General features: G+C 45.1%; 1 protein-coding gene across 1 annotated transcript in view; it reads left to right on the top strand.

Annotated features, from left to right (window-relative positions):
• The window catches only part of atp9b (ATPase phospholipid transporting 9B), a 340330-nt gene that overhangs the window by 45578 nt on the left and 270115 nt on the right, over positions 1–24637 (top strand). The window contains exon 2 of the mRNA XM_038810251.1: positions 14071–14244. Within this exon, the coding sequence (XP_038666179.1) occupies positions 14071–14244 (174 nt within the window). The remainder of the gene's footprint in view (positions 1–14070; positions 14245–24637) is intronic.

The raw sequence follows: 24637 nt of genomic DNA, 5'->3' as shown, positions 1-24637 counted from the left end.
GTGTTTGAAACCCGATGTGACTGATTATCTGAAGACTACATGGGAATGCAATTTGATCAACAGGAAGAGCAATAATGTAAAGTATTGAGATAAATGCTCACAGTTGCCTCATGAAACATACATTGGAATGTCAACTCTGACTCATTCAGTGTAGCTACTATAGCCGACAGAAACTAGACTTTCCAAACTTTCCTGTTGGATGAATGCAAGGTAATCAGTTACTGTATGGGCATGCTTCTACACATTGCTCGTCAAGTATCTCTCTCCTTTTTTTAATGAACCTGTTTGCAGCCTTTCACATGGTTGAGCACACCATCCTCCTTCCATGTCTCTCCACTGTCTTCCAGCTGTGTGGGACTGCACCTACCCATCTCTAGGCCGAGAATCACCGAAATGACTTCTCTTGCCCTTGCACAGTTACTTCTGGGGGGCCTGCTTAAGAATCCATTTCTTAGCTGCCTTCTATTTTTCATTTACCTGCTGTCCTTTAGCCGTATCATTGGGAAATACAGCATTGGTTTCTACATGTACGCTGACAACACCTAGCTCTTCCTCACCACGTCTCTCAATCCCTCAATTGTCTCATTAATCAAATTACTTGTTTGACATGCAGTACTGGAGCACCGATATTTTCTCCAACTAAATATTGAGAAGGCCAAAAGTCTTTATGCTGTGTCACTCGTTCCATCCCCCTCCCTGGAAATTGTCTGAGACTTGACCACAACCGTGGTATTATATTTGATATTCTGACCACATCCGTGGCATTGCTAAGACAGCCTGTTCCATGTCTGTTACATTGCCTGACACAACGTCTTCCTCAGCACATCTGTGCCTGTGTTACCTCTAAAACTTGACTATTCCATTGCCGTCCTGGCTCCTTTCCACCTGCCATTCTTCATAACCTTGAACTCAGCAAAACTTTGTTACCAGTATCCTAATTTGAACCGTTCCTGTTTCACCCATCATCCTTGTACTCATTGACCTTAATGAGCTCCTGGATAAGTAACAGCAGTTTTAAAATTTTCATCCTGGTTTTAAAAACCCATTCCCCGCCCCAAAAAAAAGCCTTGGCCTCCTACAACCCTACAATATCTGTGAGTGTCCAATTCTGGCCTCTTGCTCATCGCTGATTTTCATTCACCATTGGTAAGCTGTTTCTTCAGCTGTCTGGACCCAGAGTTCTAGAATTCTCTCCCAAAACCTCTCATCGCTTTACTCTCTCTTCCTTTAAAACACTCCTTGAAACTTATCTCCTTTACAAACGTACCTTCTTATCTTTTCTAATATCACTTTGTGCCAGATCTTGTTAACATTCTATCAAGTGCTTTGGGATCGTAAATGTACGATATAAATTGCTCAAAGCAAGCTGGGCACATAACTAGCTCATGTAGCAATTATAGCTATCTCGATAATTTCATCCATTGCTCTTCTATCTGCTGACTAAGTTGCATTCCCAAGTAGTCCAGACAATTGGACACAACTCTTTTTAAAAAAAATAAAATAATTTTTATTGAAATTTTTTACAGAAAATATAAAATATAACAACAAGCAAAATGCAACAAAATAACCCATAACAACTGTAACACCCCCCAGACCGCCTCAACGCATGTATCATATCCCCCAACCCCAACAAAAGAACTTAAAAATAAATTAAAATTAAATAAACAAATATAGTCATCGTCTCCCCCCCCCCCCCCCCCCCCCCCCCCCCCAGGTTGCTGCTGCTACTGTCCCAGTACCCTATCGTTGAGCCAGAAAGTCGAGGAAAGGTTGCCACCGCCTAAAGAACCCTTGTAGGGCTACTAGGGACGCAAAGGCCAGAACACCGGCTTCTTTCTCCTGCACTCCCGGCTCCACCCCAACCCCAAAAATCGCGAGTCCCCAGCCTGGCTTGACCCTGGATCCTACCACCCTCAACGCTGTCCTCGCCACCCCCTTCCAGAACTCCTCCAGTGCCGGGCATGCCCAGAACATCGGGGCATGGTTCGCTGGACTCCCCGAGCACCTGACACACCTGTCTTCACCCCCAAAGAACCTACTCATCCTCGTCCCAGTCATGTGGGCCCGGTGCAGCACCTTGAATTGGATGAGGCTAAGCCGCACACACGAGGAGGAAGAATTAACCCCCTCCAGGGCATCAGCCCATGTCCCGTCTTCGATCTGTTCCCCCAGTTCCCCCTCCCACTTAGTTTTCAGCTCCTCTACTGACGCCTCCTCCACCTCCTGCATAACCTCAGATATCTTCCCCTCTCTGACCCAGACCCCCGAAAGCACCCTGTCACTCACTCCCCTCGCGGGAAGCGAAGGGAATCCCTCCACCTGCCGTCCAGCAAATGCCTTTACCTGCAGATACCTGAACATGTTTCCCGGAGGGAGCCCAGATTTCTCCTCCAACTCCCCCAGGCTCGCAAACCTCCCATCCATAAACAGGTCCCTCAGCTGTCTGATGCCCGCTCTGTGCCAACCCTGAAATCCCCCATCAATGTTCCCCGGGACGAACCTATGGTTCCCCCTTAACGGAGCCTCCATCGAGCCCCCCACGTCTCCCTATGTCACCTCCACTGCCCCCAATTCTTGAGGGTAGCCGCCACCACCGGACTCGTGGTATACCTCGTAGGAGGGAGCGGCCACGGCGCCGTTACCAGGGCCCCCAGGCTTGTATCTCCACAGGACGCCCTCTCCATCCGTTTCCATGCTGCCCCCTCCCCCTCCATCACCCACTTGCGCACCATCGACACATTGGCTACCCAGTAGTACCCCGAGAGATTGGGTAACGCCAGCCCCCCCCCCCCCCCCCCAATCTCTACCCCGCTTCAAGAAGACCCTCTTCACCCTCGGGGTCCCATGCGCCCAAACAAAGCTCATGATGCTGCTCGTCACCCTTCTAAAAAAGGCCCTAGGGATAAAGATGGGCAAACACTTTAAGAGGAACAAGAACCTCGGGAGAACTGTCATTTTGACCGACTGCACTCTACCCGCCAGCGATAGCGGCACCATGTCCCACCTTTTAAATTCCTCCTCCATCTGCTCCACCAGCCTGGTAAAATGAAGCTTATGGAGAGTCCCCCAACTCCTGGCCACCTGCACCCCTAGATATCTGAAACTCTTCACTGCCCTCTTAAACGGGAGCCTCCCAATTCCCTCCTCCTGATCTCCTGGGTGTACTACAAATACCTCGCTCTTGCCTAAATTTAACTTATAGCCCGAGAAGCCCCCAAATTCCGCTAACCGCTCCATCACCCCCGGCATTCCCCCTTCTGGGTCCGCCACATACAACAGCAGGTCGTCCGCATACAGTGATACCCGATGTTCCTCCCCACCCCGCACCAGACCCCTCCATCTCCCTGAGTCCCTCAACGCCATAACCAGAGGTTCAATCGCCAGTGCAAAGAGCAAGAGCAAGGGGGACAGGGGGCACCCCTGCCTGGTCCCACGGTAGAGCCTAAAGTACTCCGATCTCCTTCCATTTGTAACTACACTCGCCATTGGAGCTGCGTAGAGCAGCCTCACCCATTTCATGAATCCCTCCCCAAATCCAAACCGCTCCAGCACCTCCCACAGGTACCCCGACTCAACTCCATCAAACGCTTTCTCTGCGTCCAGCGCCACCACTATCTCCGCCTCCCCCTCCACTGCCGGCATCATGATAACGTTTAGCAGTCTCCGCACATTCGTGTTGAGCTGCCGTCCCTTGACAAATCCTGTCTGATCTTCGTGTATCACCCCTGGCACACAATCCTCTATCCTGGTGGCCAGGATCTTCGCCAGCAACTTGGCGTCAACATTGAGGAGCGAGATAGGCCTGTATGATCCACACTGCTAGGGGTCCTTATCCCGCTTTAGGATCAGAGAGATCAGTGCCCGCGACATCGTTGGGGGCAAAGCCCCCCCCCTCCCATGCCTCATTGAAGGCTCGCACCAACAGGGGGCACACCAGATCCGCATACTTTTTATAGAATTCCACCGGGAACCCGTCCGGCCCCGGGGCCTTACCTGACTGCATTTGTCCAATCCCCCTGACTAGCTCCTCCAACTCTATCGGTGCCCCCAGCCCCTCTACCAGCTCCTCTTGAACCCTTGGGAAGCTCTCCATCCCCCCTCTCCCCATCGGAGGATCCGACCGGTACAGTTCCTCTTAGAAGTCCCTAAAGACCCCATTTACTTCTGTCCCCTTCTGCACTACATTCCCACCCCCCATCCGTCACTCCACCAATTTCCCTAGCAGCATCTTGCCTACGGAGCTGATGCGCCAACATCCTGCTCGCCTTCTCCCCATACTCATATACCGCGCCCTGTGCCCTCCTCCACTGTGTCTCCGCCTTTCTGGTGGTCAACAAGTCAAACTTGGCCTGCAAACTACGCCGTTCCCCCAGCAACCCCCCCTCCGGTGCCTCCGCGTATCTCCTGTCCACATCCAGGTGCTCCCCCACCAGTCTCTCCCTCCTCTCCCTCCTTTCCCTATGGGCCCGGATGGAGATCAGCTCCCCCCGGATCACTGCTTTCAGAGCCTCCCAGACCATCCCCACCCGGACCTCCCCCGTGTCATTGGTATCAAGATACCCCATAATACTTCTCCGGACCCTCCTACACACCTCCTCAGCCAGCATCCCCACATCCAGGCGCCAGAGCGGGCGCTGGTCCCGCACTTCCCCCATCTCCAGATCAACCCAGTGCGGAGCATGGTCTGAAATCGCTATGGCTGAATACTCGGCATCCTGCACCCTCGGGATCAATCCCCTGCTCAGGACGAAAAAATCTATTCGTGAATAAACCCTATGGACATGGGAGAAAAAGGAATACTCCCGCGCTCTCGGTCTCCCAAACCTCCAGGGATCCACCCCTCCCATCTGGTCCATGAATCCCCTCAGTACTTTGGCCGTCGCCGGTCTCCTACCCGTCCTTGAACTGGACCGGTCCAGTGGGGGATCCAGCACTGTGTTAAAGTCTCCCCCCATGATCAGGCCCCCTGCCTCCAGGTCCGGAATGCGGCCCAACAAGCGCCTCATGAAGCCAGCATCATCCCAATTCGGGGCATATACATTAACCAGCACCACCTTCTCTCCCTGCAGCCTACCCTTCACCATAATATATCTGCCCTCCTTGTCCGACACCACCTCAGCCGCCTCGAACGCCACCCTCTTCCCCACCAGAATCGCCACCCCCCGGTTCTTCGCGTCCAATCCTGAGTGCCCCACCCACCCTTTCCTCAGACGAACCTGGTCCGCCACCTTCAGGTGGGTCTCCTGGAGCATAGCCACGTCCGCCTTCAACCCCTTCAGATGAGAAAAAACCCTAGTTCTCTTAACCAGCCCATTCAGCCCCCTCACGTTCCAGGTAATCAGCCAGATCAGAGAGCAACCCCCCCCCCCCCCCCCCCCCCCCCGCCGACTAGCCATAGCTTGTCGACTGCTCGGCCCAGGCCAGCTCGCCCCGCCCGACCCGTTCCCCATGGCGATAACGCCTCTCCTCTACCCCCCCGGCCCACACCAGCTCCTTCCTGACCATTCCAGCAGCAACCCGGTATTCTCCCCCCCCCCCCCCAGGCTAGGACCCCTCCTAGCTGCGACGAACCCTCCATGGTACTTCCGTGAATCAGCTGACTACTGCTGACCCCGGCAGCTCCCTCCAAAACCTATCCCCTCCCGACATGGGGTCATCCCCCTCTTGCCACACCACCTTGGCACCGCTTCAACGTGGGAAAGAAAACCAGTAGAGGCCACGCCAGCTCCGCCCCCCCCTGCCCCGCGGTGCGGGAAACCAGAGGAAAGCCCGCGCTTTCACACTGCCACACCCCACCCTTCTGACGCAGCTCCCCAAAATCCAGTTTCACCCCAACCCCCAGCCCCGTAGAGAAGAGAACATATAAAATACAAACCCCCAACATTCCCCACATACCCCACACCCATACCCAACAAACAGACCCACCCGGAAACAGAGCAAAAAGAAAACCAGCATAAAAAACACAAGTTAAAGAACAGCAACAGCGAAAACAGCAACGTCCATAGTGTGTCCCCAGGCCCTAGTTCGAGTCCAGCTTCTCCGCCTGTACAAAGGCCCACGCCTCCTCCGGGGACTCGAAGTAGTGGTGCCGGTCCTTGTATGTCACCCACAGGCGCGCAGGCTGCCGCATTCAAAATCTGACCTGCTTGGCATGCAGCACCGCCTTCGTCCGGTTGAACCCGGCCCGCCACTTAGCCACCTCCGCTCTCCAGTCCTGGTAGATTCTCACTACCGAATTCTCCCACTTGCTGCTCCTCTCTTTCTTGGCCCAGCGCAGCACACACTCCCGGTCACTAAATCGATGGAACCGCACCAGCACCGCCCTCGGGGGCTCATTTGCCTTAGGCCTCCTGGCCAGCACTCTGTGAGCTCCCTCAAGCTCCAGGGGCAAATGGAAGGACCCCGCCCCCATCAACGAGCTCAACATTGTGGTCACATACGCTGGGAGATCCGATCCCTCCAGCCCCTCCGTCAGGCTCAGGATCCTCAAATTCTTTTGCCTCGTGCGAACGTCCAGCTCCTCCAAGCGGTCTTGCCACTTTTTGTGAAGTACCTCGTGCAACTCTACTTTCCCCACGCGGACCGCGGCCTCTTCCTCCCTCTCAGTGGCCTGCTGCTGCAACTCCCGAATGGACGCCTCGCCTGGGCTGCCTGGGTCCCAAGCAGCTTGTTGGTAGTCGCATTCAGGGAGTCCAGCAGCTCAGCCTTCAGCTCTGCAAAACAGCGCAGAAGAGAGGCCTGCTGCTCCTGCGCCCACTTCCACCAGTCCTCGGGCGTTCTGCCGGCCGCCATTTTGTCTTTCTTCCCCCGCTTTTCTTTGGGAGCTGCTGCAGCTTTTTCCTTTGCCCCACTCCGGGTGAGCACCATAAATTGTGGGGAATGCTCCTCTAGACACCTTCCCCCACCGGGATTCGTCGAAACAGCGCCGTTTGGGGCCCTCAAATCGGCCCAAAAGTCCTTAAATAGCGGGAGCTGCCGAACGTGCGGCTTAGCTCCGCATAGCCGCAACCGGAAGTCCGACACATCTTTTTCAAATACACACCTAGCCTCTTACCAACTCGGAATTCTGTTGTGGGATTTGACATTTGGCGACCCCCCCATGATATGCAAACTATATACCTCCATCAGAATAAACTGTATGCCTCCGTTGTGCTGAACTTGCCACAAATTATAATTTTAAAAATCTGATGCCTTGTGCACATTGGAGAACTTAGATGCCTTCCATTCAACAGTGAAAAGTTTGCAAGCACCCTATGTCCCTTTCTTGGTCTTGCAACAAGACTGCCTCTCTCTCTCCCCAAAATAGTGCAGCATACCCCAATTAAAAGACGGCTGATAAGAGCTGACAGATGGGTATAAACTACGCTTTTAGATTTGAATTTGGCTGTTTTGCCTTTTGCCCACAGCTGGACCAGCCAATAGCTTTGGTAGTTACAGGCAGACCACAATGCTGCTGTGATGCTCCTTTGAAAAGTTTTGCTGCAGGTCTGAACAGTGTAGCTCTTGATGCTCAATATTACTGCACAAGTGTGTGGAGAAACTAAAGTTTCTCAGTTGATCATCTGAAGAGTTTTTGCTTGTTTGATCACTCAAATATACTCGACAGCAGAGCAACTTTGCGATTTCTTTGTTCACTACGCTCAAGATAGATTGTTCTTTAGGTGCAGTTCTTCACATAAGTCAGTTACGTAGACTTTTTTTTGCTTTCAACTGAGAATGCCTTCAACTCTGGAGTTGTTCCAGAACAATTGGAGAGTTCAGATTGTATTTATTTAATATTAGTCTCTCTGTGTATTATGCATTCACACAGAAATAATGTTTCCAATCGTGCGCATGTTTTGGCAGTTTCCCCAAAATCTAATTTTGACATTGCGACTATTTCTGTAGGAACACTTCTCGGAGCCTGAACAAGGTAAGAGGCCTCTAACGGGTTTTCTTTGCTTGCCATCATGAGGCCACATAGCTTCTCTTGAAAAGAGAAAGAACAAATTCCAGAAACCTGAAGTAAAAGTAGAAAATGTGTGGAACTATATCAAGGAATCACCGATTGAAACAGCGAGGGTTGGGTTAACGTTTCAGATTGGACTGATTTCCTGTGTTTCCAGCATTCCCTTTTTTATTTGAGCTTCATGAGACTTTACCTGTTGCTTTTTTGCCCTGTTCATTTAACAGAATAATGGAATAGTTACAGCTTGGAAGCAGGCCATTCGCCCATTCCTTTCTGTGCTGGCTCTCTGCTAGCGCAACCCGGCTAGTCGTGCTCCCCTGCCTTTTCCCCAAAGCCCTGCAATATTTTTTTTTCTCCTTGGATAACTATTTTAAAGGCACAATTACGAAATAAACTCCCCTAGATTGCATTTAAAAAAAAACTTTTCCAAGTAACTTGATCAGGGAGCTTAAAAATTGTGAGCTAGGTCACAGACAGCTTTTGAGTTATTAGGTTTGACCCTTTATATGAATGCAGTGTGTACATATTTGAAGATCCTCCTCCTTAAAAATTAGAATTCAATAGACTTTTTTCATGAGTATTTGATAACCCTTCTTGACGCCATTTCTTTTTATTTAGTTTATACTGCGAAAACCTTCAGTACAAAAGCTCTTATTTTCGGCTGGGATTTGCAGAAATGATGAATATTATCTTCCACTATGGCCCAGTGCAGGCGGTTAAGTTTAGCTCTATTTGCCAGCGTTTGCAGCACTTGAGTCGGCTGTTGGAACATGAGAAGCAAATTTAGCAGTGTTAATTTGGGAGCTGCTTGGTGAATGCTGATCTCCACACTCCGAACCATAAAGTCTGTATAAAAACAACAAATGAGGAACATAGGAACCACCACTTATGAACAGGGAACAACAGTTGGCTCAAATGCTTCTGTTAACCTTCACACTTGCTAAGCTTTGCTGTGCTGATTAACTTCAGTGATTGGGGTTCAAACACCAAGCTAGTGTGTACAAAAAAAACGGCTGACATAATTCTCTCCAACCATCACTTCGATGAACACCAACAACCACGCTTTCTGCAAGCCGTTGACTGAGCTGTTTTCTGCTGGCAAGAATGTGGTTTGCTGTATTTTTGGCTGTGTGTGGTGCTCCCCCTCGCCCTGTTCCACTGTGCAGCATTTCCTGCATCCATCTATTTTTAAGATCTCTTGCGCTTTTCTGGTTCCTTGAGGATGAATTTTGGAATATTTTCACATGAGAATTTTCATATCGGGTTTTTAATGAAAATGTTTCCATGTGTGTTTCATTCATGGTAAGGAGAAGCAGACACAAGGACCCTCAGGAAATATTCCATGGAATCTACTTGGTCATTTGCCATGCACTACCGACAATTGCTGTTTCACAGCTTGAAAGAGCTATTCAAATAAGAGGACAGCATGTTCTGTAAATGGGAGAACAGACTGTGACTTTTAGTGCTAAAATGTCTTGTGGAGCCCAGTTAGTTTGCAAGCAGATTTTAATTAGGCAAGTTAAAATAACTTTTAACCGTGAAAATTAAGCATTTCAAGGACATTTTTTACTTTATATTTGCATGATGCAAATATATTCAAATATGGTAATTCTCTTAGAAAATAATATTGGTGCCTTTTTGCATGCATTTTCATACGATATTAATGTTTTTGCAGAACTTGATGGGCCGAATGGCCTCTTTCTGCACTGTTAGGTTAGCTGCTATTACTGATTACTTTTTTGGTCTACACTTCATTACACAATTTAACAATTAATCTTCAGAGCTTTCAGTTTTTCCCACCTGTTGGACTGCCATTTTTAATATTTATTGTAGTATTGTGGCTCTAAATGCCACTAATTGTATTTTGATTCCTGTGATGCAATATATGGTGCCTGGCAATACTTGATTTATGAGCACTCTGGTTTTTCGTCTCCTTATTCTCTTCATCATTATCTATTAATTTTCACCTTATTTCTAAGTAATGTGCTATATTCAAACAGGCTGCAAACTTTTTATTTTTGCAAAATGAAACAACTTATTAAATCACAAAGACACAGAAAAGAAACCTCTTGGGAGTAGAACACACTTTGTAAAAATTATTTCATAACCTACTGCAAAAGCTGCAGTTTTCATCCTAACCCACAACCCCATGTTTGAGACGTGATCAGTCAATCTTTTTGATGCTGACTTTCTTGTTGGTCTAAGGAGATTATGAACTGGGTTCTGGGTCCTAATTTGTCTTTACTCATATAAGCTAAGTGAATTAATTCTTCATCATGATGTACGAAGTTAGCGCATCAATGTTTTGGACAGAAATGTTCCTGTCATTTTAATGCCTTTTACTGTGATTTAGCACTTAATAATCAGTCCTCATTGTTCACTAGAGGAGTCAAGCCAGTACAGTATAATCCTGATGTCGTCTCTTGCATTCTTTTGCACCCCATTTTCTTCCTGTTTCAGATATCAGTTAAGTTTGAATCTTCTCTTATTTTACACTTAATGGAACACTCCACTAGATGACAATCAACTGGTGCCTCCCTCCTCCAAGTTAGCTTGGGAACATCCAGGCCAACTGTGATGCTTTAAGTTGAGACGACCCACCATTGAACCTGTGACCTTCTAGCACTTCTTGGCTCTGTACCACACCTGCAATCTGTCTACCCTCAGAATTCTGTTGCTATTCAAAAAAAATAAGAATTTGAGCTGAGCAGTAAAAAAGAAAATGGCCATAAGAGTGATTTTTCAGCAGGCTGTGTGGTCTCTTGGCTTTGGGCATTACATGTCTACACCTTTTTGACATGTTTGTTTCAAACCAACTTAGATCATTTTTATGTATATAAATTAAACACATACTGTGAAAATTTGACGTTAAAACTTAAATTTTTGGAAGACTGGAGCACCATTAACAATCACCATTAATCAACAGCGCCTGTTTTATACAGTACTGTATGTGAATTCACAAAGGATCTTGTATTTTGCCAGTAAAGAGGAATTTCTAAGTTTCCATTCATGTCAGCAGCCTTTAACTCATAATTTGGATCGTCACCAATGAACAAAGTTGACTGTTTTCATATAAGTGAACAAACTACTGTAATTTGCTTGTCCTCTATGTACAATTGTGGCAAAAGGTTGAACTTTTTTATGTATCTATATTCTGAAGTGACACATGTTAAATGCTGTTTTACATGTGAAGTAACATTTTAGATATTTCGCTCTTTCATTTTCTTGTAGGGTTGTTTGAGCTATGAATAACACATCTGAAATAAAATGATTTTATCTTGAGTGATGTAGTGTCAGGATTGATAATGGCTTTCATTGATGGCAGTAATCCTTACAGAACCTGTCCAATGATTTTGTCCTCTGCTTTTCAACACATCCATCACAATGCTTCCCTTGCACACACGCCTGATATTGTGGGTTAAAGCAATGTGAAAATCAGACTTGAGTTTAAGCCTCCTCAAGCCACTGGTCATTTCTGTAATTTGCACATATGATGTACTGCTCTACATTTCATTTCCCTGTACTGGGATAGAATAAAATTGCACTTGTCTGATTGACTCAAATGAGGAACAGGAAAGCTACCTATATTTGAGAATTATTATATAGTTTAGGAAAGATCCCTTGAGGCAACCACTTCAAAGTGAACCAATCACATTGCTACATTTGTATTTAAGGTGATTACATCTGTCACCTTTATTTCTAGATATTGTGAAATCAAGTTAGAATCATTGAAGTTACCCATAAATTCATTGTTTAATGTGTAGGGATCTCAGCCAGAATTATCTCTGTGGTTAACTGCCCCTTTAATGTGTGTTTTGATTCTTGGAATTACGATTTTTGCCTTCATCTTGTGGAACTACTATACCTAATTTCTTTAAAATTTATTGGGATTTCGATGTCGCTGGCTAGACCAGCATTTATTGCCAATCCCTAGTTGCGCTTCAGAAGGTGGTGGTGAGCTAGGTGCCACCTTGAACCGCTGCAGTTCCTGAGGTGTAGGTGCACCCACAGTGCTGTTAGGGAGGGAGTTCCAGGATTTTGACCCAGCGACAGTGAAGGAACTGCGATATATTTCCAAGTCAGGATGGTGAGTGACTTGGATGGGAACCTTCAGGTGGTGGTGTTTCCAGATATCTGCTGCTCTTGTCTTTCTAGATGGTTGTGGGTTTGGAAGGTGCTGCCTGAGGAGCTTTGGTGCATTCCTGCAGTGTATATTATAGATGGTGTACACTGCTGCCATTGTTCATTGGTTTTAGAGTGATTTAAATGTTTGTGGAAGGGGTAGTAATCAAGTGGGGCACTTTGTCCTGCATGATGTCGACCTTCCTGAGTGTTGTTGGAGCTGCACTTATTCAGGCAAGCTGAGAGTATTCCATCACACTCCTGAATTATGCCTTGTACTTGGTGGACAGGCTTTGGGGAGTCAGGAAACTCTTTGCAGGTCTCCTAGCTTTTGACCTGCTTTGGTAGTCACAGTATTTATATGGCTAGTCCAGTTCAGTTTCTGCTCAATGGTAGCCCCCAGGATGTTAGAAGTGGGGGATTAATTGATAGTAAAGTCATTGAATGTCAATTGTACACCATGGTCATGGCATTTAGGGCAGAAAGTTTACAACCAGCAGTGGTCAGGCATGAGCAGTTGCAAAATACATGAGATTTTGCTTTAATCTTGATGGACATTGATTGTGCAGGATTGCCCCTCCACCTTAGAATGTTGGGCAAAATATCCTGCCCAATGTTGGAAGTTTTCCAAAGTGAAGGATGTTATTTGCATTTTAACCAACCGTTCTATGGTGTTAAGTAAATATTGTACCTGCAAAACTATATTCCTCAGCCTTTGTGTCATTGGAAGTAATCTATTGATTCATTAAATTTCTGGAAAAAAAAATCTGTCATCACAATTTAGGCTGCTGCATGAAGATGTTGCAGACCCTCGACGACCTGTGAATAGTTCCGGTGAGTTGGAGAGAGATCTCTCCTGGGGGAGAAGATCGATTATAAGTCCAAAAAAGGAGTTGCTTTAAAGGCCCCTAGAATCTTAGTAGATTTCTGTAGCATGTTTTCGTGTCTTGAAATATTTGACTGGTTTATGAAGAAATTATGAATTTTTATTCTTGGGCATGCTTGTAGATACGGGGGTAAGGTACCAAATGATGAACATTCTCTTGGATTTTTTTGGTACGATGTATTTCCCTCTGGCAAGTCTTTTTCAGCTACAAGGAGAAAGCCACTTTGGCTCTGATCACAACACTTCCATTGACTGGCTTCATATTTTCATTGTTTCAGCCAATGTTTGCAGAGCTGCTGAGAATGAGCATTCCATCAATTGAGTTTGGCTGGGTATGAGTGTGGTGGGTGGGTGATGGTAGGGAACTCGAGAGAGCATGAATCACTTTGAGGTTGTTCCTCAGCTAGCCGCTAGCTATTCTCGGCTGATTGCAGATTCCCATTGCAAGTGGCAGCTGAATTATATTTTGCAGATAAGTAGGCTTTTTATTAATATTAATATTGGGCAAGTAAACTATTTTGAGTTTAAAAACAAAATGCAGCAAGTATTCAGCAGGACAGGCAGGGTTTGGCAAGCAGGATATGGCAAGTGTGTTTCCGGTCAGTGACCTTTTTTCAAACTTTAACTCAGCTTCCCCCTGCAGATTACACTGTAGCACAGCGGTTAGCACTGTTGTTTCAATGGCGCGGTCCCAGGTTCGATTCTTACCTTGGGTCACTGTCTCTGTGGATTCTGCACGTTCTCTCCGTGTCTGCATGGGTTTCCTCTGGGTCCTCCGGTTTCCTCCCACAAGTTCTGAAAGACGTGCTTCTTAGGTGAATTGGACATTCTGAGTTCTCCGTCTGTGTACCCGAACGGGCCCCGGACTGTGGCGACTGGGGGATTTTCACAGTAACTTAATTGCCGTGTTAATGTAAGCCTACTTGTGGCACTAATAAAGATTATTAGATGCTGCCTGACCTGAGTATTTCCAGCATTTTCTGCTTTTATTTCAGATTTCCAATAACCACAGTACTTAGCTTTTGTAACTACCTAACAATCATTTGAATGAATTAACATTGCATGAAATATATATTTACGCTGCTAGCTTAATCTTTATTTTATTTATGAACAGATATCAAGTGGAAGATGAATCATCTAATTTAGATGAGATGCCATTGATGATGTCAGAAGAAGGTTTTGAAAATGATGAGAGCGACTATCACACATTACCGAGAGCTAGAATTACTCAGAAGAAACGAGGGCTAGGCTGGTTTGTATTCGGTGGATGGAAATTACTTTGTGCCAGGTAAAGTCATTCATTCTCTTTTGTTTTTCGTCTGCAGTGCAATAGTATGCACCCAATGAGCTTTAATTGATTTCGCTTGAAAATGCTGCATTTAGGTTGTCATTTTGTGTAGCACATTGATGTTTCACTTTGGTTCCCATGAAATAATTACATGCAGATCTTTCCAACCCCTAGAATCCTCTTTTTGTCTATGCAGACAAAAAAAAAAGAGGCTCATGGAGTATTTAGCAGGCCTGCCATTCTGGGTTAGATTGATGGAATATAGGGTGGCATAGTGGTTAGCACTGCTGCCTCTTAGCACAAGGGGCCCGGGTTCCATTCCGGCTTCGGATGACTGTGTGGATTTGCACGTTCTTCCCGTGTCTGCGTGGACTTCCTCCGGTTCTCTTGTTTCCTCCCACAGTCCAAAGTTGTGCAGGTTAAGTGGATTGGCCACGCAAAATTGCCTCTTGGTGTCCAAAAGCTTAGGTGGGGTTATGGGGATAGGGTGGGGGCATGGGCCGAGGTGGGGTTCTTCTTCAGAGGGTCGGTGTGTACCCATGGGCTGATTTGGGCTTCTTCTGCACTTTAGGGATTCTGTGATTCTATAAGCATAGATATGCATTTAAGTGTTGAATTTAGAATCCGGAGCAGATGAAACCTTTTTGCAGATGAAACCTTTTTGTACATGATTGTAAGACTATGGAATTGAGTTAGTGATTGAAGCAGAGACCATGTCATTGTTTAACAATTAATTAGTTAAGTGAATTAAGGAAAAATTAATATTTCTAATAAAGGATGGGGATGTGGGATTAGGTCTCATGCGAGCCCATGACAGACTGATGGGTGTACAGCATGTTCTATATCAATTTCGCTATGTAGGCTACCATTGAGAAGGAGAGCATTCTTGGATTAGTGGATATATGGAATAATCTTGCTATAATTTCCATTTTGCTATAATTTCCATGTAAAACTGATGATCAGGAAATGGGAACAGGAGCAGGCTGGCTTTCTGATCCCTCTGCGAGGAAATGCTGGGTGGCATATGAGGAGGGGAAAAGCCATGAGAGTGCATATGAATTGAAGCCTTACTACTTGTGGTGTTTTGGATTGGTGCAGTCTTCTGCTTGTGAAACTCTTGTCTCTCTGTATATTTAGTTTTGTCTTAAATGTCAACGGGCTATGTTTCAACTCCGACTCTTGTACCATGCACTTTGTAAACATGTTGGTTGTAACATGTTCATTGCTTGTGTATTTTTTTTGAACAAAATAATAGTGTAAATTTGGAGGGGCATTTGTTTGGTAATTTAAAAAAAAAAAGATCATTCCAATGGTATTGGCTCAATTGTAAAATGGCTTCCTACCACCTGACCAGTGATTAAATAACTTCCTCCCACTGCCAACATTGAGTATGCAGAGTTCTTGGTGCTCTTTTGAATTATTATTTGTCTTGAATTGATTGAAGTAAAGCATTTACTAAAGCCTAACAAAAGTTTTGTCTGGGGGGTGGGAGGGAACACTTTAATTGGCCTATTATGTTATGTATGTTTGCTGCATTGGAATGATTCTATAATTTTGCATTTTCTCCCCTATTTATTGACCTCCTTGCAATTAATAAACAGTATTCATCTGTCTTTAAAGGAAATTATCACAAGTCCTGTATTAAAACAACTGAGGCTGAATTGCAGTGATACATACAGTATATTGTTGAAATTGAACTTGCTGTGTGCATGTGTAGCACTATTGGAGTCTCACACCAGTTCTTTTTTTTTTATAAATGTTTTTTTATTGAGTTTTCATAATTTATATATGACAAATTACAAGTTATTAGAGAGAGAAAAAAAAAAAAGGAAAACACAAAAATTTAACATGAATATTTACAGGTAAGCATCTTCATAACAATAATTGTGGCCGCCCCCTTTAGCCAGCATACATATTTTACATTCCCCAATATGGCCGAGGCACATGTTTGTAGGCATTTATTATAGTTTGGTTTTGGGCCTTGGCTTGCCATCAAACCCCCATACCGAGCCTGTATCCCCCCCCCCCCCCCCCTCCCCCCGGCTACCTTCCCCCGATTCCCGTCCATTTTCCCCTGGTTCTTGGCCACCCGACTATTCTTCCTCATGTACGTTGGCCACAGACAGGTCCCGGAACAGTTGCATGAATGGCTCCCACGTTCTGTGGAAGCCGTCGTCCGACCCTCGGATGGCGAATTTGATTTTCTCCATTTGGAGAGATTCCGAGAGGTCGGACAGCCAGTCTGCAGCTCTGGGTGGTGCTGCTGACCGCCAGCCAAACAGGATTCTACGGCGGGCAATCAGGGAGGCAAAGGCAAGGGCGTCCGCCCTCCTCCCCAGGAATAGATCTGGCTGGTCTGAAACCCCGAAGACTGCCACTATCGGGCATGGCTCCACCCTCACCCCCACCACTTTGGACATAGCCTCGAAGAAGGCTGTCCAGTACTCCACAAGTCTGGGGCAAGACCAGAACATGTGGGCGTGGTTGGCCGGGCCTCTCTGGCACCGCTCACATTTGTCCTCCACCTCCGGTCTCACACCAGTTCTAAGTTGGAGAGACATATTCAGGGTATTAAGGGCAATCTTTTATTTCCCACATTCCTGTGCACAAGAATAGTAGAGTCAGCCATTCAGCCATTCACTGTTCTGCCATTTAGTTGTATCATAGTGAACAGAGAGTGACTCCCCTTGACATGAAGGCAGCATTTGACCGAGTATGGCATCCAGGAGGAGCCCCAGTAAAACTGGAGTCAATGGGAATTGGGGAGAGAACTTTCCACTGGTCCGAGTCCTACCTGGCACAAAGGGAGGTGGTTGTGGTGGTTGGATGTCAATCATCTCAGCTCCAGGACATGACTGCCAGAATTTTTTCCGTGTAGTATTTTAGGAGCAGCCATCTTCAGCTACTTTATCAAATTATCTTCCTTCTAACACAAGGTTAGAAGTGGGGATGTTCACAGAGATTCGACAACACTCGCACTCCTCAGATACTAATGCAGCAAGACCTGGACAATATCCAGGCTTGGGCTGACAAGTGACAAGTATCATTTGTGTAACACCAGTGCGAGGCAATGACCGTATCCAATAAGAGAGGATCTAACCATCACCCCAACATTCCATGACATTACCATCACTGAATCCCCTGCTGTCGACTAGCCATATGTGCTAGTCCAAAGATGTGTAGACTAAACTATGCTAGATTGCCCCTGAGTGCCCAATAGGTTAATTGGGGTTATGGGGGTAGAGTGGGGGTATGGTGCTCTTTCCAACGGTCGGTGCAGACTCGAAGGACCGACTGGCCTCCTTCTGCACTTAAGGGATTCTATGATATAAATACTGTGGATATCCGAGACAGTCAAAGGTCAGGAATACTGTGATTATTCACCTCCTGACCCCCAAAGCCTGTCCACCATCTACAAGGTACAAGTCAGGCGTGTAATGGGATACTTGCCTGGATGAATGCAACTCCAACAACACTCTAGCTCAATCATCCAAGACAAAGTAGCCCACTTGATTGCTACCCCTCCACAAAGATTCAATCCCTCCATCAATGAAGAACAGTGGTAGCCGTGTGCACAATCTACAAGATACACTGCAGGAACTCGCCAAAGTTACTTCGGCAACGACTTCTAAACCCATGACCACTACCATTCAGCAGACACCTTGGAATGCCACCATCTGGAGGCTTGCCTCCATGTTACTCACCATCCTGACTTGGACATGTATCGCCATTCCTCCACTGTTGTTGGGTCAGAATCCTGGAATTTTCCCCTCTAACCGCACTGGACGTACCTACACCCCAGGGACTGCAGCAGTTCACAAAGGCAACTTACCACCATCTTCTCAAAGGCAACTATAGATGGGCAATAAATGATGGCCGAGCCAGCAAAGCGCACATCCGTCAATGAATTAATCAGTCCTGAATCTCGATGCGCTTGGCTTTGTGTGATATCCTTTCTGTTATCTAATCTATTGATCTCCATCTCAAAATTTCATGCATTCATAGGAGTTGGTTCCAGGTTTACAGTACTCTTGGTCCCCCAGTGAAACTAGTTTCTCTATGTCAGAATCAATCCCTTGACCATTTTAATTAACTTGATTTAGATCACCCCTCAACCATCTGGAACCAAGCCAACACAATTCGGATTTCTAAAAATAAAAACAGAAAATGCTGTAAACAGAGAAGCCTGGTAGCATCTATGGAGTGAGAAATAGAATTAACGTTTCAGGTCAGTGCTCCTTTGTTGCTTTGTTGGAATTAGGCATGCTTGGTGATGAAACAGTTTTGAGCAAGGCAGGAAAAGTGTGGAGCAGTGGAAAATGGAATGGATGTGGTGGGGTGGAAGGCAGGAGTGATTGAATGACAAAAGTGATGGTGTAAGGCAAAAATAGATAGTAATGGGCCAAACCTTGCTTAAAAAATTATCTTTAAGCATTCACAGCCCTTTCAATGGGGAACCAAACCCGAAATTAGATTATCTTCTCCACAGATGCTGCCAGACCTGATGAATATTTCCAGCACTTTTTATTTTGTAGAACGATCGAATGTTAAGGGGCCACTTGGCCCATCGTATGTGTGCCGGCCTAAAGACGAGCCACCGAGCTCAATCCTGTTTACCAGCATTTGGCCTGTAGCTCTGCAGGCTATGGCACTTGAGGTGCGTATCCAGACACCTTTTTAAAATTAATTGCGGGTTCCTGCCGCTATTAGCCTTTCAGGCACAGAGTTCCAAAACCCTCTGACAGAAAAAAAAATCATCTCCCCTCTAATCTTTCCACCAACCACTTTAAATCTATGCTCCCTTGTTACTGACCTTTTATCTCAGATTTCCAGTATTCATGTTACTTTGCTCTTGTATTAAGTTTGTGACCTGATCTGATAAATTAACTCTTTAACCCGGGTATAGAACATAGAACATAGAACGATACAGCGCAGTACAGGCCCTTCGGCCCTCGATGTTGCACCGACATGGAAAAAAAATCTAAAGGCCATCTAATCTACACTATGCCCTTATCATCCATATGCTTATCCAATAAATTTTTAAATGCCCTCAATGTTGGCGAGTTCACTACTGTTGCAGGTAGGGCATTCCACGGCCTCACCACTCTTTGCGTAAAAAACCCACCTCTGACCTCTGTCCTATATCTATTACCCCTCAATTTAAGGCAATGTCCCCTCGTGCTAGCCACCTCCATCCGCGGGAGAAGGCTCTCGCTGTCCACCCTATCTAACCCTCTGATCATTTTGTATGCCTCTATCATTAATAGTAACCCAGGTATCATTCTTGTGAATCTGCGCTGTTTAATTCATCACCTTTTAACAATTTGTTTATATTGATACCTACATCCCCCGCAGCTCCTCCCCTCTCGTCATTTGACAATGTTCGTAATTTATCTCTGATACAAAAGCATGTTTCCCAATATTGAACTTTTGAGAGTGTATTTCGCGGTCTCTCATTCAGACTTGAAAATACAACTCCCTATTACTTATCGAAGCCACTAGTGCACATGGTTAAAAAATACTGAAGCCTCAGTACATATCTTAAACAAGCTCCAATTATCACATCATGGTGACCTATATCACAAGGTTGTCTCCTTTTTATGTATTGGTTACTTTCTTATGCAAAACCTTCTGGATGTCCCTGGACAACCCCCATGGTTATGCTTCCACCATCTGTGATGGTCAATTCCTCAAAATATACAACTAGATTTGTAATATGTGATACCTCCATCACCAACCTCTGTGGATCAACTGATATCTGTGAAAGTGCTTAGTGACTGTCTATGATGGATTCCAGTAACTTTCGTATAATTGATTTTAAAAATTGATAAATGACATTTGATCCCGTCAGTTACTATTGCAAATCATTTGTAAGGTTGTTTAACTTTACAATTTTATTATGTGATCTAATAACTGAATAATTACATTGCAAGTTCAACGCAGTCACTTGAATATTTGGGTTTGGATCAGATTACATAATAGCAATTTGGAGCACTTAAATCATTTAATGTACTCAATCCCCATAATTTTGTCTTACCATTATATTCTAACCAAGGTTATTCATTGCCATTATGATCATAGTATGTAAATGCTAAGGAGAAACCTTCTACAATTTTAGCAATTAGATGCTATTCCGCCCCTCTCCCACTTTTTTGTGAAGTCACCTCCATCTGCTCTCCTGCTTGCATCTCTCTTGTGCTCCCTTTGATAGTTAAACATTTGCTGCTCAGTTAGTATAATTTAAAAGCCAATGCATTACAGCATATTTTTAAAATACATATTGTTTGATAACCAGTTGGGAGGCTTGGGGGCGGGGGTAGGTCTAGGGAGCATAGATGTTTAGTATGGCACTTTAACATTGGGATCTTGAGGTTCCACCAAACTTGCACTGATGGAATGTAAAGGTCCCATGCACCTGTACTATGTGACTTAGTTCAGAATAATGTACAAAAACAAGCTTGGATGATGCTGAAGGTTAAAAGGGGGGTCCTGATTGATGTGCTGGGAAGATAGTGCAAGATGTTTACACCTGGGGACAAGACTAGCGCATCTGTGATGAGTCTGGATAGACTGTTAGTCTCCAAGTTTCATAGGGAGGTGTTAGGAATGTCCGGTTTTCTAAAAGGTAATGCTTTAAGGCAGAGGTTTTAAAATATTTTTGCCGGGACTCACTTTTACCAACTGGCCAACCTTCGGGACGAATGCCGGCTGACCTTCGCAACATAACATTTTCACTTGCCTTTAATGCAACAGGTGAGCCTGCTTGGTCCTCATAATCTCACTTGCTTTGTCATTCAATGTTGCATTTCTGCTAAAGACTTCAACTGATGATTTAAGTTCTCGCTGCATCCTTTGAAGAAAATCCTCGAACTTGCTGTGCTTAGTCTTCAAATGCCTTTGAAGTTTGAGGGTTTTAAACTAATTCGCCAGTATCACTGGCATATATCACTGTTGGGCTTGTGTCCTGATTTGCATTGGCATAATTAACAAAACCATACCTCAGGAAATCATCTTTATACTGCTTAGTTCCAGATTTCATTTTTTTTCTTTGCTTAAAACGATGCATCTTCATTTCACAATCCTGTTGCCTTGCTTGCTCGCAACTAGAAAATGGAGGAATCTCTCCTCCTGGTTTTGCGTCAAAAGCATAGATTTGCAGTGCATGTGATGTCAGATGTGCCAGGCACGTGACCTCTGTGCCGCTGCATCTGGTGGGTAAACTGCATCATTACATGGTCGCGGCTGGCATTCTCAATTTAAAAGCCGGTTGCAGCTGTTGGGTGTTTCTCCCGCAATCGAGAATATCGCAATCGATTCCTCTGTAACCCTTCCAACGCCTGACCGCAGGTCGCAATCCACAGTTTGAAAAACTATGTTTTAAGCTATCTATTTAATTTTACGATAGGATTGAGTAGAGGACACATAATTAGCATTTCTATATTGATGCATGGCCCATGTGATCCATATTGCTATGGCGATTGGCTTTGAAAGGGGAAGAGTCCATAGTACGCTATTGTAGAATCGGGTTGCAGGTTTTCTTGAGCAATCCCTGAATCTCAAATAGGTCAGTCTGTGAAAGAGAGGTAACGCAGAGTGATGGAGACGCCAGTCTCTAATATTCATCATTCAGAATGCGGTGAAAACTTGCAATCTGATTAAATTATCACAAACTTGGTCTCTTTAAACAAAGCTGTCAGATTTGGCTAGAGGGAATAATGTCCACTTAGATTTTCAAGCTGGAAAAGGAAAAAGCCATCCAGAACTGAGAATAGCTTTACACTGGTTCCTGGAGGCTGAAGTGTCCACTTAAAAGAAGACACAGTAAAGTGTAACAGTGGAGCCCAATTTTTGGTAATTTCAAAGTTAAATGGGGAATCTTTTCTTTGGCTTAGAGTTTTATTTGCTTATAAATAGTGTTATGAATAGTGTTTAGGCAATGTTGATTTTAGTTTGTTTATTCCAGTAAAAGCCTTACACCTTGAGATCTTGTTGTGTAATCCTTCATGTCAGTCACCGGAAATTCAGACGTTGTTGATCTCTGGGATTGTAACAAAGGTGCCAAAAAGTCTATTGCATCCACATGGGCATAACAAAGACAGATTGCTGTGCAGTAGTCCCACACTGAGGTTCTTGGCTTCTGAGGTATCCCAGTATCAGAACCGAGGGAATAAGTTAGGATTGTATCTGGTATGGATGTATCCAACATCATAGAATCCAGTGATTAACTGTCTTGAATTTTTTTTTTAAGGTATTGGTTTCTAGTCCAATAAAATGAATTTATCACTTTTTTTTAATAAGCAGATTGTTATAGAATTTCACAGAATCTCTACTGTGCAGAAGGAGGCCATTTGGCCCATCAAGTCTGCACTGGTCCTCTGAAAGAGCACCCCTCCTAGGACCTAGGCTGTGACAGTCAGCAGGAGGAACAGACGAGGCTGCAAAAGGGACTCCATTTGCCTCACTGGTGCCAGAGTCAGGGATGCCACTGACTGGCTGCAGGGTATTCTGAAGGGGGAGGGCAAACAGGTATTGTGGTACACAGGTGCCAAAGATTTAGGCAGAGCAAGGGATGTGGTCCTGCAAACAGAATTTAGGAAGCAGATGAAAAAAACAGGACCCAGAAGGTAGTAATAGAACATAGAACATAGAACAGTACAGCACAGAACAGGCCCTTCGGCCCTCAATGTTGTGCCGAGCCATGATCACCCTACTCAAACCCACATATCCACCCTATACCCGTAACCCAACAACTCCCCCCCCCCCCTTAACCTTACATTTATGAGGACACTACGGGCAATTTAGCATGGCCAATCAACCTAACCCTTTAATCTTTGGATTAAATTCCGGTGCCACGTGCTGGTGAGTATAGAAATAGGAGGGTAGTCCAGATTAATGCATGGCTGGAGAGATGATGCAGGAGGGAGGGCTTTAGATTTCTGGGACATTGGATTGTTTTGGGGAATGGTGGGAGTTGTACAAGGTGGGCGGGTTGCACCTGAACTGAAATGGGATTAACATCCTAGCAGGGAGGTTTGCTAGTGCTGTTGGGGATGGTTTAAACTAACTTTGCTGGGGGTGGAATCCTGAGAATCTTTATCAGGGGGAGATGCACAGTCAAAATTAGAATGACAGCAAGTGAGTCAGTAAGGCATAGAAATTCTAGACCAGTTAAGCCACAAGGAAGTTTGGTAAGATTGGATGGTATTTATTTTAATACTAGGAGTCTGAAGAACCAGGCAGATGAGTTGAGGGCACGAATTAAAACATGGGGGTATGATATAATTGGTGTCACTGAGATATGGTTGAGAGGGGGGCAATATCCCAAGATATAGGATCTTCTGGCGAGACAGGAAGGAGGTAAAAGCAGAGGGGGCGTTGTAATTTTGATCAGGGAATCAATTACAGCAGTAAGGAGGGATGATATTTTAGAAGGCTCTTCAAATGAATCCTTATGGGTACAACTCAAAAACTTAAAAGGAGTGCTGGGAGTCATTGCTTGGCCCCTAACACTCCGAGATAAATAGGAGCAGATATGTAGGCAAATGTCAGAAAACTAAACGTAATATGGTGGTGATAGCGGGGGATTTAAACTTCCCCAATATTAACTGGGGTAGTCATAGTGTGAACGGTTTAGAGTGAGCGGAATTCTTGGTGTATCTAGGAGAACTGTTTAAGCCAGTACATAGCAGGTCCTACAAGACGGGGGAGTGATCCTAGACATAATTTTAGATAACTAAGCTGGACAAATGGTTGAAGTATCAGTGGGGGAAGCATTTTGCAGGCAGTGACCATAACTCTGTTAGATTCAAGATTAAAAAGGGCAAGGATGGTCGGAAATCAAAGTTCATAACTGCGGGAAGGCGGATTTGAACAAGACCAGATATGATTTGGCCAGAGTGGACTGGGAGCAGACACTTTTTAGGTAAATCTGTGACAGAACAGTGGGGTGCATTGAAGATGGAAATAAGCAGAGTACAGGGCCAACATTTCCAATCAAAAAAAAAGGCTGGGACCAACAAATCCAGTGAACCCTGGATATTGAGGAATATACAGCATTGGATAAAAAGAAAAAAAGGGAGGCTTATGGCAGATATCAAGGGCTGAAAACAGCAGTAGCCTTCGAGGCATATAGAATAAGCAAGAGGGGACTTAAAAACAGAATTTGGGAGAGTATAAAAGGGACATTAAAGGATACTGGCAGGTAAAATAAAGGAAAATCCTAAGTTTTACAGTACATTAAGGGTAAAAGGATAACTAGGGAAAGAGTAGGGCCCATTGAAGTCCACAGTGGTAATTTGTGTGTGGAGCTGGAGGACATAGGTAGGGTTCTAAATGACTACTTACTGTCTGTGCTCATTAGTAAGAGGGATGATGTGAGTATAGAAATCAGGGA

This window comes from Scyliorhinus canicula, chromosome 10 (assembly GCF_902713615.1).
Source record: "Scyliorhinus canicula chromosome 10, sScyCan1.1, whole genome shotgun sequence".
In the NCBI taxonomy this organism is placed as follows: Eukaryota; Metazoa; Chordata; class Chondrichthyes; order Carcharhiniformes; family Scyliorhinidae; genus Scyliorhinus; species Scyliorhinus canicula.
The sequence above is the reverse complement of the archived record's forward strand: the minus strand, read 5'-3'. Positions and strand labels throughout refer to the sequence as shown.